Here is a 16,952-nt window from a genome sequence, read left to right as displayed (position 1 = left end):
AAGAATTTCTGGATAGATCTCCCAACTGAAGAAATCCCTAAATCAAAGACCCACTAACAGCTGGACAAGGAGACTCTGGTGTGTGACCATTGTCCCTGAAGTCATTCCAGAGTGCTTATTGAGTTTCTATATTCCATAGTGATGAGCATTGCAGGTAGAAGGAACAGTATCTGAAAAAGCAGAGAGGAAAAGAAATCTGTAGTATGCTCCAGGAAATAGCTCATTGGATGACAGTAAGTGGGACTGACACAGCATAAAGATGAAAGGAAGATTGCAGTCATTTTGTAACGGGATTGCTCATACTGCAGCTTTTTAAATGGGATTGCATATACTACTGGTTCAGGAGATTTCCCCTGCTTTTTAAAATTGAGATATAATTTACATACAATAAAATGTAAGTATACAATTCAGTGAGTTTTGACAAACGTAGACAGCTGCATTATACTACCACCATCATGCCCTGGAATATTTCCATCACCTCACAGCCTTTCCATGTGCTCCTTTGTAATCCATTCCCTGCCATCCCTTGCCCCAGGCAGCCCTTGATTTGCTTTCTATCACTGTAGTTTTGCCTTTTCTAAAATTTGGAATAAATAGACTATTAAGTTTCTAGCTTCTTCCACTTAATGTAGGGCTTTTGAGATTCATCCTTATATGCGTAATGTTGAGTGGTATTGCATTGTATTGTTATGCCACAGTTTATCCAGTCACCAATTGATGGATCTTCCAATTGTTTTCAATTTGAAGCTAGTGTGAATAAAACTGTTGTGGACATTCAAGGATGTGATTTTCTGGGGATATATGTTTTCAATGGTCTTTCAAGATTATTGAAAACATGGATTAACATATCCATGGATGGATTTAAGTGATTTAAATGATTAAATTTTTTGAGTGATAACAAACCGTACAGTCAGAACTGGTATTCTTTGCAGAAGAGAAAAAGCAAAATGGGGTCACTTTTATTTAAGTTTATAACTCTTTAATGTAATGACTATTGAGTTATCTAACTTCATGAGAGCTATTATTTGAAAAAATAACCCTCTATTTAGGTGTTTTTATTGTTTTTCTTTAAATCTTTTTAAAAACACATTTAAAATTTTCAAACATCCTCTTAAAGGCAAATGTCTTCAGGGAGCTTGTTTTTATGATTTTTTTCCAAATTTTACCTGAAAGTAATGTGAGGTTGTTAACAGATTTAAGATAAACTTTTTTAAATTTGAAAGACAAAGATAGTAACAACAAATGCTATATGATTAGGGATCAGTGGTGTTTAGGGTTTCATTATGTATATTCATTTATATTTAAGGTCGGAAACAGCAATGATCTTGACTTCATTTCATCTCATCTGTGACAGCATTTCTAAAATTGTATGTCTATTGATCCTCCTTACCCTGTTGTCAAAATCCACAAATAACAGTTGTACAAATATTTATAAGCTCCCTTGGTGAGTACAAAGACCTCATAACAACAGTAAAATTTCAAATATGTGCAAGATTCACTAAATCATCAGTCTTCATGGGAGGCAAATTTCTACAGTCAATCAACAGATAATTCTTGAGTGCCCACTATGTGTGAGATACTGTCCTGAATCTGGGTACCATTATACCAGTTCTCTGACAGTAGATATTCAACAAATGAAAGTCAAAAAAGTGTTGAAATTTCCGGCAGACCCAGCGTCTGGGCAGGTGTTGCTGAGATAAGTTCAGGTAACTGAACTTACCTAAGAGGTAAGAGGGAGAGGCATTGCTGAGAGTGTTCAGGAAGTTACCACACTGGGTGAATGTGAGGGAGATTTTAACCAGTTGTACCAGAGATTGCTTGGATGAGATTCCAAATCAGATTGAGAGGTGGGGTCTGGAGATTTGAGTCTACCACCCCCAAATGCACTTTATCTGCTCAACTTTACTGTGCCTAACTTTAGCCTCCTATAATCCCTTTTATGTATTCTCTCTCTTCCTTCTTTTTAAAATATAGTCTATAACTGGACACAACTATAAGATTTCATAGCCCTTTTGTTTGTTTGTTTGTTTGTTTTGAAAAGTCTCACTCTGTTGCCCCGGCTGGAGTGCAGTGGCATGATCTCGGCTCACTGCAACGTCCACCACCTGCTATCAAGTGATTCTCCCACCTCAGCCTCCCAAGTAGCTGGGATGACAGGCACCTGCCGTCATGCCTGGCTACTTTTGTACATTTGTAGAGATGGGGCTGCCCCATGTTGGCCAGACTGGTCTTGAACTCCTAACCTCAGGTGATTTGCCCACCTTGGCCTTCCAAAGTGCTGGGAATACAGGCGTGAGCCACTGTGTTCAGCCTGTAAGGATTTTTTTTTTTTTTTTAGACGGAGCCTCTCTTCATCACCAGGCTGGAGTGCAGTGGCGCAATCTCAGCTTACTGCAACCTCCGCCTCCTGGGTTCAAGTGATTCTCCTGCCTTATCCTCCTGAGTAGCTGGGACTACAGATATTCGCCACCACACCCAGCTAATTTTTGTATTTTTAGTAGAGATGAGTTTTCACCATGTTGGCCAGGATGGTCTCGATATCTTGACCTTGTGATCCTCCCACCTCGGCCTCCCAAAGGGCTGGGATTATAAGCGTGAGCCACCGCGCCTGGCCGGATTCTTTTTTTTTTTTTTTTTTTTTTTAATCTCTGCTCTCTCTTCTTACCTCTGGCTTCTCATTCTCCTGCCTTCTTTCTTCCCCTTTCCCCCCTTTTTCTTTTATCACTTTCTCTCCCTTGTTAACTGACCACAAAATGAAATAGAAAACTATTTTTTTAATGTTCCGGGTTTATTGGAAGAAAATGTTTATAATCCCATGACAAAAAAATAAATAAAGAAAACTAAAATTAAGTAGGTGCCGTGGCACATGTCTGTTGTCCCAGCTCTTCATGAGGCTTGAGGCAGGAAGATCCCTTGAGCCCAGGAGTTTGAGTCCAGCCAGGGCAACACATGGAGATTTTATTTCTCACAAAAAAGAAAAAAAAAGGAAAAGAAAAAAAAAAAGAAAAAACCCTAAAATTCGTTATTAAGGTCTTTTTATTTGTATGTAACCCTTGATATATTTTTCTTAGTTACATTTTCCTTCCTAGGAACAACAAAAAAGTGTCCCGGCTCTAATTTAGACATTGTATAAAACAAATAATAGGAGCACTGTGGTAGGCAGAATTCTCAGGGGGCCCCCATGTTCCTGGTTCCTTGTGTACACACACCTTCTGTCAGTTATTTAACCAAATACTAATCTAGCTGCTGCTGTGAAGAGATTTTGCATATGTAATTAGTTAACCTTAAGACAAAGAGATTATCCTGGTGGGCCTGACCTACATGAGCCTTTAAATCTGAATCTTGAAATCAGAGACAGAGAAGTCATATTAGAAATCTGAAAAGGACTCTTATGTGTCACTGCTTAAGATGGACTGAAAATGGAGGGGTCACATGGCAAGGAATGCTAGCTACTTCTAGGAGCTGAGAGTGGCCCCAGCTGATGGCCAGCAAAAAAACAGGGACCTCAGTCCTACAGCTGCATACTGAACTCTGCCAAGAACAACAAAAAAATTAATTTGAAAGTAAATTGTTCCCCAGAGACTCCAGATACAAACTTACCACAGCTGACACCTTGGTTTCAGTCATGCCATGCCAGACTTTCAACCTACAGAACTTTTCAGAACTTGGATCTAATGCATAGGTGTTGTTTAAGCTGCTAAATTTGTGATATGTTATGCAACAGTAGAAAACTGTCGCTATAAAAGTATAAACATTATGTTTTTTTGAAAGCTTTTATATTTTTTACTTAACAAATGATAATTGTATATCTTTATGGAGTACAATGTGATGTTTCAGTATATGCGTACATTGTGGAATGATCAAATCAGGCCAATTAACATTTTCATCACCTCACATACTTATCATTTCTTTGTGGTAGGACGTTTAAAATCTACACTTTTAGCAATTTTGAAATATACAACACATCTTATTAATGACAGTCACCATGCTGTGCAGTAGATCACCAGAAGTTATCCCTCCTGTCTAACTGAAACTTTATACCTTTGACCAACATTTCCCCTTCCCCTGTTCCCTCCCCACCTCCCTCTGGTAACAACTATTCTACTCTTCATTTCTATGAGTTTGACTTTTTAGGTTTCACATATCAGTAGAGGTCATATCATAGATGTCTTTCTGTGCCTGGCTTATTCCACTTTACATAATCTCCTCTAGATTCACCCATGTCGCAAATGGCAGAATCCTTTCCTAAGGCTGGCAAGATTCCATTGTTCATAATATCACATCCATTCATCTGTTGATGAGTGATATCTTGGCCATATCATGATGTTTCCATATCTTGGCTATTGTGAACAATGCTATAACTAACATGGGCATTCAGACATCTCTTCAACATACAGAATTCAATTTCTTTGGGTATATACCCAAAAGTGGGATTACTGGATCATATAGTAATTCTAGTTTTATTTTTTGAGGAACCTACATACTATTTTCCAAGATGGTGTACTAATTTACATTCCTACCAACAGTGTACAAGAATTCTTTTTTCTCTGCATCCTCACCAATGACTATCTTTCAACTTTTTGATAATAGCCATTCTAACAGGTGTGAAGTGATATCTCATTGTGATTTTATTTTGCATTTCCCTGATGATTATTCGTGGTGAATCACTTTTATACATCTATTGGCCATTTGTATGTCCTCTTTTTAGAATTCTGGTATGCTGGTATGGGATACTCTTAGAAACATGGTACAGTAATATTAAGTGAATGACATCCCATAGGGATTTTATGAAATCACCTTGAGACACACTAATTTCCCTGTCAGTTTTGAATCTAGCATTTTGACCTAATTAGCAAACTGCTGTTCCTATTTTCTTAGATCAAGTGTGTCTACCTATTGCTGTCAGGCAACCTGTTACAAGCAAATGGTAGTGTCCATTTTGAACTATCAGACATGCTGCTATGACTCTTAACCAGCATAAATCAAGTTTGCTGGATAGCAACTTTACCACCTCTAATCACTAAATCAGTTTTCCTGGATAGAACAGAAAAGAGAAGGTGCATTTTTTTCCCAATGGTTCCATTAATTCATGTTCAACAGCCACTGGCCCCTTAATATTTTTATCATTGTAATAACAGCGGTGCTTCCCCAACACCCCGATTTGAGACAGGGTCTGGCTCTGTCACCCAGGCTGGAGTGCTGTGGCGCCATCTAGGCTCACTACAACCTCTGCCTCCCAGGCTCAAGCCATCCTCCCACCTCGGCCACCTGAGTATCTGGGACTGTAGGTGCATGCCACTATGCCTGGCTAATTTTTTGCATTTTTTTTTTCCTGGACTCAAGTGGTCTACCTCTCTCAGCTTCCACTGCACCTGGCCAACAGCAGTTCTTTTTAAAAACATGTTATCTTTGTATACTGAAATAAGTTAGAGCCCCTCCCCTCTTCATCTCTGTACCCAAAAGGTAAAGGAGAATATCAACTCTTGGGGAAAATAATTCAAATATTTCAGCATATTCTTTTACAGCCTCACTTTCAATTTTATTATTATTATTATTATTATTACTATTATTATTATTAGACATGGAGTCTCACTCTGTCCCCCAGGATGGAGTGCAGTGGCATGATCTCGGCTCACTGCAACCTCTGCCTCCGGGATTCAAGCGATTCTCTTGCCTCAGCCTCCCGAGTAGCTGAGATTACAAGTGTGTGCCACCACGCCCTGGTGATTTTTGTATTTTTAGTAGAGACGGGCTTTCACCATGTTGATCAGGGTGGTCTTGAACTCCTGACCTCATGATCTGCCCTCAGCCTCCCAACGTGCTGAGATTACAGGCATGAGCCATCATACCCAGCCCAATTATCTTATTAAACACCCTCTCAACATCTTTTTCTAAAGAACTCTCCTCCCAAATACTACATCCTGTTAAATAGTAGGTATTTGTATAAATATAGATATTTGGTGAACATTGATTCCTTAATTCAGCAACTAAGAGCCTGTCACGTGCCACAAGAATACTGGCAGTGAGACAATGAATGAACAGTACCTCTTCTTATGGAATTTGCATCCTAGTGAGGAAAGAGAGAGAAAAGAAACCAGGTTGAGGGGGATAATGAGTGTCAGAGGTTGGAGAGGAAGGGAGCTGGCTCTTTTATGAGTGACTAGGGAAAGGATCACTGATTGAATGACATCTGAGCAGACCCTGAAAGGGAATGACAGAGTGAGCCATGCATTGAAAGGGAACAGCTCTCTAGGCAGAAGGGCTAGCAAGTGCAAAGGCCCTGAAGCAGGAACATACTTGTTATGTTCAAGGAACAGTATGAGACCAATGCAGCTGCAGCACATTGAACATAAAGAATTAAGAAATGAAGTCAGAGAAGTTGGAGATGGGGGAGGCAGGTCATGTAGAAGGAACATAATCTGACTTTTTGTTTTTTTAGTGATGCTGCCTACTAGTTTGAAAGTAGACTGTGGCAGGGATACCAGTTACAGTGCTATCAGAATAATCTAGGTAGCGGATGGACCAACTTAATAATGCTAAAAGTTTTGGGAAGTGGTCAAATTCTGTAACTAATTTGAAGACCAAGCCACCAAGATATGCTGGTTGATTACATATGGGATGTAAAAGAATGAAAAGGGTCAAGGATGTGTCCTAGGCCTGAGCAACTGGAAGGATAGAAATTGATGGGGAAAGCTGAGAGGCGAGGTTTGGGTGAAGAGTCAGGAAATCAGTAATGGGCACCTTCAGTTTAAAAGTGATATAATGATAAAGGAAGAGAGGGAATGCACCTGAATTTGCCAGTTTGGAAATCAGGAGAGAGGTCCAGACTGGGGATAGAGAATTCTGGGTCGCGTATGAGTAGTATTTAAATAGAAACTGGATGAGATCACCTAACAAATGAGTGTAAGCAGGAAAAGAACAGAAAGGAAGGACAGAGAGGAGTTGAAGAACCAAGCCTTGGAGCATTCCAACCTTTAGAGATTGGGGATATGAGAAGAAACTAGCAAATGAGCAAGGAAGAAACAGCCAGTGACAGAGGAGAACCTAGAGAAAGCTGTGTCTTTGCAGTCGAATAAACTGTTCCAAGGAGATAGTGATCAACAGCATCACATACAGTCAAAAGTGAAGGAAGCTGAGGACTGAAAATGGACTTCTGGACATAAAGTGACAAGAGCTGTTTTAGTGGCATAGGGCAAATGGTAGCCTCACTAGAGTTGATTTAAAAGAGAATGAATGAAAAGAGGGGAATTGAATGTAGACAAATCCATTTTTGTAAGGTTTTGTTATAAAGTAGAGCAGAGAAATGGAGTAGTAGCTGCAAGGAAATGTGAGGGCAAGACAAAGTTTTGCTTTTAATTTTTTTTTAAGATAGAAGATAATTACAGCTCATTTTTATGCCCATGGTAATAACCCAGTACAGGGAGGGAACACAGATGTTAGGGAAGAAAGCAGACAATTGTTGGATTGAAGCTTTGAGTAAGTAAGATGGAAGGAATGCATGAGGTATGATCACAGAGAAAGGCGGAGTATGTGCATTGTTGGTGGATGTTGTGGTGGGAATCTAGAAATTCTCTTCCTGATGCTTCTGTGTTCTCAGTGAGGTAAGAAGCAAGGTCTTCAGCTACAAGAGGACAGGGTGAATGTACTGAAAGGCTTTTTTTTTTAATGAAGTACACAGTTATTTTATATGAAATGTATTATGAGATAACCAGTGAAAACCATTTCTTACCATAACAAATTTAAAGTGTTTAGCTTAGCAGTTGATGTACAGTAGATGCCAAAAAAAAATGCTTTACTGTAAAACAAAATTGGGATCAAATTTTCATTTGATTTGTGAAATGAAGATCTGTTATTTCATCCAAAGCAATTATATATAACTTCAGAATTTCTGGAGAAATTGATGTATGGGGTGGGGGGTCCCTATAAAAATAAGAAGTTGGGTTGAGGAGAGTCAGATGTATTATTCATCATTACTGTCTACATTGATTAAATTTATTAGATGACTAATCATAACCAAGGTTGTTGGCAGGACAGAGTATGAGAAGATCATTTCATCCTATTATTCAGCTCTGTCTTTAGGCTGATCTCACACTCTAGTGAGGAAAGCTTCAGCAAGTTTTATGCTGAGTTTCATTAGTGCACAGAATAAAGTCCGTTGTATATTACTGCTTTTAAGCAAATCAAATCAAAGGGCCTTAGCCCAGATCATTCCCCCAGCATTACATAATATAAATGCCCAGAAACAACTGCTGGGGAAATCCCACATTCTCATCTTCAGTCTGGGTCATGGGATCAGAGTTAGCAATGTAAGAGAAAACATTTAAACTGGCCCCTTGAATGTCTGTACCTCAGAATTCAAAGAAGTGACTCCATAATTTAACTGAGAGGGAGAGAACTCCAACTGTAAAAAACACTGAATTCTGCATCTATTGGGAAGATAAATGCAGAAAATGAATGTTGGCATTTCCCCTTCTCTTTTACTGGTAACTCGTGTAGTATATGTTGGCAAAAAAAATAACGACAGACAGATAAAGCAGACTGTGAACCACCAGATAACCTCTAGAAGTTTTTTACACTGTTCTTCCTTTAATATGTTATAGCTTTTCAGTTGCCGGGTAAGTGACTTCTAACTAGAAATAGCTCATATCTAATTACATTAACATTTTAACTTTTGAATTTGGGATGCACAAAATGTGTGAAATTATATATGTATATATGTCATTTGCTTTTTTATTTTTTGTCTCAGACAACAATGATGTATATAACCAGGTGGTAAAATAATCAAGTCACAGGTCCAAAATCATGTTTGTTAAAACACAGCATTTTTGCAAGGCCAATATTAAGGAGTGTTTAAATCACAATTCAGAAAATATATACATTTTTTCAATTATTTTGATTTTAGTAGTGATTTTAATGGTTGAATGATTTTAATAGTTGAAATACTGCATTATTTGGTTATTTATAGGTGGCAACCATCTCTCAGTATAATAGATTCCTTTTTCATAGGAAAATTAGCTAGTAGTTCTTTTTAAATTGGCACTGCAGTTCAGACCTACAAATTAACTTGTACAATTGTAAACATGTAATGTCTCTAAAATAGACTGCTTTGTGTTGAAGCCTAGAAATAATTTCAGTTCCTTTTAAAAGAGCATTGCTCTGGATAATAATGCACAAATTGAGACGTTGGGAATCTAGTTTACTTTTTGTGTTCCTCAAAGAGTTAGGCAAAAGTATTATTTGATTGTTTTAATTTTGACTGTTGGCAGTGCAAACAGGAGTTAGGGAAAAGAAGCAACACACAGTGCTTAAAAGCGTAGGCTCTGGCATCCGAATGCTTACATTCAAATCATGACTGCACTATCAGCAGTGTGACAATGGACAAGTTATTTAAACCTCGTTATCCCTCAGTTTCCTCTCTGCAAAATGAGGTTAATAACAGTATCTATCTCAAATTGTTGTGATGGTACAATGAATTAATAATATTTATAAACTACCTAGAAGAATGTCAGAAATGGTAGAAAGCACTATGTAAACATCCGATAAACATAGTTTATTGTTAGGGCAACAATTCTTTACACCTTTGGAAGCTGCTATCAATTTCATGTAATCTTCTATTGGATAAAACAGTGTTGCTGTCCTTTGATTTTTGGAACTTTCTGTGCAACGGGACCAGGGAGCTAAGAAGTGGGTAGCCACGGTAGTATGTTTGAGCTGGCTTCTACTGGCTTGCAAGAATTTTGTGAGCCAATTGTCAAACACAGTCATTATTAATAATTAAAATATTTAAACTGAAAAGTATATTAAAAGAAATAGTAATAAATATTTTAAAAACTAACCACTTCCTAATTATTTATTTGCATTTTACTCTTGTCTTTGTTCTTGAGATTATTTACACCTATTGTATCTAAGAATTATATATCATGGTGTATTACTATGCATTTCTTCCCATCTCCGTATTCAGTGACATCACATTGGTAGCTCAAAATAGGCATGGTATAGTATTTACGCTATGAAACTGAGCAAATGTTGCAAATCAAGCCTTGCCCCCACCCCCAAGAGCTGGTTGTTAAAACATTTACCATCACACTACTGGATCAGGGTCAGAGTGTCCCACTAGTTTCTGTTATTCTATTGCTGAACGTTATCACGAGTAAAACAGAGGAAAAGTAAAACAGAGATTGAGGAAAGGATTGTAAAAAAAAAAAAAAAAGTGCTTACACCTTAATGGAGGTTTCCCCTATAAACACTTTCCTATGTTAAGCTTCCAAAATACTCTATATCACCAGAACCATAAGCAATGAAGAAAGGGCTGTTAATTTCATTATGATTAATAACAATTATCTGCTTTTGTATATCATTGTGTAGTTACATGTTATCTAATAAGAGTATCATGCTAACCCCCTAAGCTAGAATGGTAGCTATTACCATCACTACTATATAAATGACAAATCTATTTATATAGAAAGTTCAGATTCCATAAGATTATTACTTTCCCATGGTTATTCAGCTTGCAATTGAAGAACATTACATATAGATTCAGATTTTCTGGCTGCAAATCAAGTGAAAATTCCATTTATGTGATGAATGTTATATTCTTTAGCAAAGCCTTATTAATTGTGAGTTAGAGATATCTCCCCCCAACACCTCCACACTCCCTCCCTCCCTCCCTCCCTCTCTCCTTCTGCTCTGCTCAGCATGTTGGATGCTAAAAGTTAAATGTATTTGAGTTTGCAACAATTTTATAGCACTAACAAATGTTTTTCAAATACATCTGGCTCTGTTATTACAGTATCTTTATTTAATCAGTTCCCATTGATGGTTATTTAGATTATTTCCAATTTTTTGTTTTTACAATGAACAGTCTTGTCAATAAAATATATCTATAGGATAAATTTCTACAAGAAAAATTGCTGGATTAAGCTATATGGAGATCATTCAACATAGTGATGAAGAGTCTGGGCTCCTTCCCCTGCTAGCTGTGTGACCTTGGGAAAGTTATTTAAATTTTCTGTGCCTCAGTTCTCTATTGCTAAAATAGGGATAATAGCAGTACTTCTCATAGATTATTCATGAGGATTAAGTGAATTGGTACATGTATGGTGCTTACGACAGTGTCTGGAGTCTAACTGCTCAATAAATGTCAACTCATTGTTATTAGCATTGAAAATTTTAGATAGGTATTTACAAGTTTCTCCTCATAAGTGTGTAATACTTAATACTTCTGTTAATATGAGAATGACTATCTCTTCACATCATCAATGCTGTGCCTGATTAAACTACTTTTTAATGTTTGCTAATCTGATAAATGAACATGGTATTTCATAATAGCTTTTTATTTCTTTAATTAAGCATGAAGTTAAACATTTTCACGTGTTCATTTGTGTTTCATGCCCTAAATGTTTCACATTTTGCCTATTTTGTTGTGTGTTATTGATCTTATTATCGATTTGTGGGAATTCTTTCTGCATTAGGGAGTTCAGCCTTTTTCTGTGCTATGACTTACCTTCATCGTATTCCATATTTTTTTCATAGAACTTATTCCTATTTTTAATAACGTCTTTATGTCGATTTCAAGCTTCATATGATCCAGGGTCATGTCTATTTGTTTATCATTGTATATTGAGCATCTAGCAAAATGCTGAACACATAATGAAGGATCAGTAAATATTTAATGAATGATACATATGGTCCAGGTATGACAAAGAAAATATTTGATACATAAATAGACTGGGAAATCAGAAAGGAAACTATCTTGTCTGCAACGTAATGACTTTGATTTTGGATATGTTGAGTTTTAGGTAACAGCCACTATTCTAAGTTGAATGTGTTTAAGACTCTTACGTTGGCAAGATACTCATGAAGATTTTGGAGTCATCACTATGAAGTTATTGATTCAAAACAGATGATCACTGATGGAAAGAATGTTATGGGAGGGTTCATAGACAATACTTCTAATCAAAAGCAATTCCAGGTGGTTATAGTTGTTGTAACATTTTTAAAGCAAATATGAAAAGAAAAAAATGGAAGCATTGTATATTTCCAAGTATAAAGATGTGATAAATGTGGGAAGATTTTAATGTTTGGAACAAAAATTATTATGGAAAAGTATTTAGATAATGTTAGTTATATCCAAATCAAGTATTATGAAGAAATGAAACCTTTACTAATGGAAAACTGAGTTCATCAATAAGCTGGTGGGAATCAGAAGTCCTATTTTTGTATAAGGTAGGCTATTTGTGTTTTTTAGTTTATAATTGGACAGTGATTGTTTTCTATTACTGAAATATCACTGAGAGATTAATTACTATCATTTTAGTCTCTAGGTCTGTCTTTTATATAATAGATTACATGAAATCTGCATGAACAATAAGCAACTATTGAATCTCCCAAAAAGAAACACTTATTTTCTCAGAGCAGAGAACGTCTTCTAAAATAAGCTATACATATTATTTAATATCCAGGGATATCTTTATGGCTGCAGTCATTGAATAACCATTGTGACTTAAATGCCTATGAATTAGTACCTTTATAAGGCTGTTATAAAGTTATAATTCTTTTTTAATAATTGTAAAGAAATAATCAAGGCAGAAATTCTATTCTGATGGCACAGGGGATGTGGTAATCTGATGTTAATGTCGATTTTCAAATGCTCCTGTAGATTAAGAGATACTGTCTTGAAAGTGTCCATTTTTCTTTATTTATTAGAACATATCTGTAACTTAAGAAATTAGAAGGACAGATACAATTGTACTGATCAAATTATTCAGCAGACAAAAATTGTAGTCACATTAGAATAACTTCCTACTTAACTGTTAGCTGCCTTTGTCTTATTGATTGGAAATCCTGGTATTTCTGAGCATTTTTGTCATGAAAGCAAGGTTCTTAGGTACAGTCATCAGTTTCTTTCCTCCAAGTGAGGGGCTTGTCAGTGATGAATGAAGTGATCTATAAAAGAAGATGCAGAGGGCATGAAGACAAAAAATAAATCTACTTGAACTGGTACAGCAGAGCAGTTTATCATGGCGCATCTGGCTGAGCATGTGCTTGCAGTGGACACTAGAGGAGACGTACAGTGAGAGTCACTCAGGGGCTTTCAGGAAGCCAGTCATTTGCTTATGCCAAGCTCTAGGAAGTGCTTATTTTCTACTTATAAGAGGAACATTTATTCATAAAGAGAGAATAGAAACTCCAAGGTGGCCTGTGTTAATATACAAAGGAAATAGTTACAGAATTTTTGCTCAAGGTGTGTATGACTTGTGGTAAAAGACTGGAAATAAACACAATGCAAAGTGTATTTCTTGTTTTTCATAATTACAAAAACGTTATCCTTAGAGTTGCTTCTCAAAGACTATTCGCAAGAAGCAAATGGCAGTAGAGTAAGGTTTCATTTCATTCAAATAGTTACTGTTAGGCCAAGCACGGTGGCTCACAACAATAATTCTAGCACTTTGGGAGGCCAAGGTGGGAGGATCACTTCAGGCCGGGAGGCCAAGGTGGGAGGATCACTTCAGGCCAGGAGTCTGAGTCCAGCTTGGGCAACATAGGGAGATCTGGTCTCTACAAAAAAATTTTAAAAAAAAAAGGAATGGTGGCACATACCTATAGTTCCAGCTACTCGGGAGGCTGAGGAGGGAGAATCACTTGAGCCCAGGAGTTCAGAGTTGCAGTGAGCTATGATTGCGCTACTGCACTCTTGCCTCGGCAACAAAGAGAAGCCCTGTCTCTAAAAACAAACAAGCAAAAATAGTTACCTTTCCTGCACTTTTGCTCTGCCCCTTGCTGAGACTTGGGGAAAGGAAGTCAATGATTTGTTGTTAAAGCTCAGTTACTTTCCAAAGAGGTGGGCTACCTGAGTCGTGATAAGCCAGTATCAAAGAACTGATCCAAAAATTGGTAAAATCCTTAGCAGTACTTGGATGGAACAGAGGGGTGGAAACCACTGTGTTCTGGAAACGTACCACCCAAAATCAGAATGTAGGAAAATGTGGCTGCCTCAACTTGAGGCTGTTCTCTTGGTATGATGAGGGCCAAAATGTACTCATTTACAGAAATATGGCCAAATATTGCTTGCTTACGTCAATCCACATCTCTTTATAGCTAACTATTCTCAATCCCATTACAGAAATGGAAGCTAAGTTTAGCAAATTGTTTGGCCGTTTATGTTTAGTGCACAAAATTCTTAATTAACAAAGTAAAATGCCACAATCCATTGTAAATCGCTTTGCTAAACTTTCAAACTTAATAAGGAATTTTGTCTTGTCCAAAAGCTACTTTCAAACCCCTGCTGATCTGGCACTCATGTCTGATTCCCTGTGGAGCTGAGTGAAAGAATGTAAAGGGAGCCAATTAAAGAAACTTTGAGCCAGAATAGACAAGCAGAGGCCATCTTGTCCATCCTTCTGCCTTCAGGCAAAAACCATCCACTGCAACACAAATTTTTGCTTGAATCCTGCTGACAAAAATGCTCACCACATGTAAATGACAAGTCATAATCCAGTTATTGCAACTAAAGCAGATTGTTAACTGCTCAAGACTTATTTATTGTGTTCTAAAGATGCTGAGTATGAAAGCTCATCTGAATTGTCTTAATTCCCCCTTTCTAGAAAATTATTTTGTACAAGAAATGTGCTCAAATAATTGTAAAGATGAGGGAGGTTTGTGTCCAGGAAATAAAGTTATCTTTATCATCTTATTAAATATATTTTTGGTTTCCTTTCACTCTAGGTTTACCTTATGGGTGGGAGGAAGCTTACACAGCAGATGGAATCAAGTACTTCATCAAGTAAGTACAAGCATCTCAACCAAGTAAGCAATTTTCTTCACATCTGGAGAGAACCTGGAAGTTGCAGAATAATCAGCAAAACTAAGAAACCTTCTTGGAGGTTACAAAAATTAGTAACAAGAAATGAAGCCTCACCATTTTCATTTCATGTGATTTAAATGCTAATATCAGATATCATTTGGGGGAAAAATCCTAGTAATAATTTCTAGGGAAACATCAAAAAATTGGAACAGGATCATCATTTGAACTTAAATGCTGGCTGCCTAAATTCACTTGCTGGCTAATAGTATTAATGTTTATGAAAAGTTAATACCTAACAAAAAATGCATTTTGTATATCTTTAAAAGTTATTAACAATAATACTAATAATCAACATTTTTTAATGCTTTAACATGCACACAGTTCATTCTGCAACTATTTTTTGAGCATTTGCTGTTTGCCAGGCAGTGTACCACACCCTGGAGATAGAGTGGTGAAATATATAGACTGGTTTCTTGATAGCATAGAATTTACACAATAGGAAAAACAGACAGTAAATAACTTGAGATAAATAGGACAGTATATGAACAAACCATACCTCAGTGGATTCTCAGAGCAACCCCTTGAGGTATGTGTACCTTGCCATTTTTTCTGTTTTATAGGTGAAGAAAATAAGAGCCTTGAGTAGTTACCAAAAAATCTATCACTACTTAACTAGCAAATCAGAACTAGAATCAAAGTCTTCTGACCCCAAGATTCTGCTACTACACTAGACTGTCACTGATAAAGACCCAGCCTTGAAAGCCTGAATGGGAATACATTCCCTAGTGCTGAACTGGTTAGTTTTGCCCTGGACAGAGCACTGTGATATACTTCTACCATTTCCTGAAAATTCCTTTTATGTCAGAATTGACATTTTGAGAGCACAAAGGGGAATCCCAGCAGACTCCTAAGATCTCAGAGAACTCCTTTGTGTATCCTTTTAGCAAAGTATACTTGGTATGCATTTTGGGAGGAAAAGGGAGACATGTCTTTGCTATCCCCTTTCAAACATGCAAATATTTTACAAAGCAATATCCAGATTTTGGATTCTCACGCCCTGCAACTTTACACAGTTCCTACATCTCTCTTAACCTCAGCTTTCACATCACATAATGAGGGGACTATTGCCTACTTTATAAAGTTGTTCGATGTTAAGCACCTAGCATAGGACTTGGAACACAGTAGATGCCCAATAAATGGCCATCATGAAGTTACAATATGGAGAAACCATCGTGGAGGGAAAAAAAACCTGAACAATCATATGACCATTAAAAACACTGAGGATTCAAAAGCTTTGTGTTTGAAAAAATTTAAGGAAAAGCTAGAGATAAACCTGTCTTCTCTAGTTTTTTCTCTAGTGTTTTCATGCTGAATTTTTTTCTTGCAATCTCTAGCATGAAGTGATTAATCAGGCAAAGGTGTTGTTTATAACATCTGAAAGAAAAGGAACTTTTGACATAGAGGACCCAGGAATTCCATGTGCAGATTACATTTAGTGCCACACTCTTTACTTCCAGAATCAGACCGCTTCTGGAAGGGGCTCTCTAGTATGCAGGATTAATCATGTTTAGTTTCTGGAAGCTTTGAATCACTGTACTGTAGGAATGGCAGGAAAATGAAAAAGTACATTCATATCTGTGTTGAATTTCTTTCTTTCTCTCTTTTTGATATTAACTTTATAAATTTATAAAGGAAAAGATGAGGGCCTGAGCGTTTACTGAGCACTAGCTTGTGCTTAATAGTCAGGAATATGCTAGGTATATTTCTCTATGCATTATATCATTTAATGCTCTTAACAATGTGGAAAGTAGATGTTGCTGGGCTCTTATTGGAATGGCATTATGATGTTGGTGCGCCGCATCTTGCCCTGAGTCATGCCTTTCTCCTAGAAGGTCCGCAAAAGAAATGCGTGATTAAAAGAAAGAAAATTAGCATGCATTATTAACTGGGGTTCTGCATTCAGGGACCTTTGAAAAATGTCAGTAAATGAGTCTGGACCCTGTGAGGAACTCCTTTACCTAAACTTACCTGGCTGTCAGTATATCCTAACCCAGAGCTGAATGTCAGAATCTAACTAGTGCCTTAAGAGAAAAGAATACTAGGGGCACAGTTACCCAAAACAGAGAACGAAGCGGGAACAAGAGATGGT

The 16,952-nt window shown here is 37.1% G+C and overlaps 1 protein-coding gene and 1 long non-coding RNA gene across 6 annotated transcripts in view; one reads left to right on the top strand and one right to left on the bottom strand.

Moving 5' to 3' along the window:
- STXBP4 (syntaxin binding protein 4) overlaps positions 1 to 16,952 on the top strand; it is a 194,643-nt gene that overhangs the window by 157,194 nt on the left and 20,497 nt on the right. For all 4 annotated transcript variants that reach the window (XM_021929068.2, XM_021929067.2, XM_021929065.2 and 1 more), the window contains one exon: positions 14,725 to 14,782. In XM_021929068.2, coding sequence (XP_021784760.2) covers positions 14,725 to 14,782 — 58 coding nt within the window. The remainder of the gene's footprint in view (positions 1 to 14,724; positions 14,783 to 16,952) is intronic.
- The window catches only part of LOC103878774, a 47,841-nt gene continuing 42,311 nt past the window's right edge, over positions 11,423 to 16,952 (bottom strand). The window contains exons 7-9 of one of the 2 annotated variants that reach the window (XR_004179427.1): positions 14,731 to 14,836; positions 12,811 to 12,945; positions 11,423 to 11,638 (exon numbers count right to left, since the gene is read on the bottom strand). This is a non-coding gene — a long non-coding RNA (uncharacterized LOC103878774). Of the gene's footprint in view, positions 12,946 to 14,730; positions 14,837 to 16,952 lie in introns of both variants that reach the window. The other variant, XR_639100.4, reaches the window with a different exon arrangement.

Source organism: Papio anubis, chromosome 17 (assembly GCF_008728515.1).
Source record: "Papio anubis isolate 15944 chromosome 17, Panubis1.0, whole genome shotgun sequence".
Lineage (NCBI taxonomy): Eukaryota > Metazoa > Chordata > Mammalia > Primates > Cercopithecidae > Papio > Papio anubis.
The sequence above is the reverse complement of the archived record's forward strand: the minus strand, read 5'-3'. Positions and strand labels throughout refer to the sequence as shown.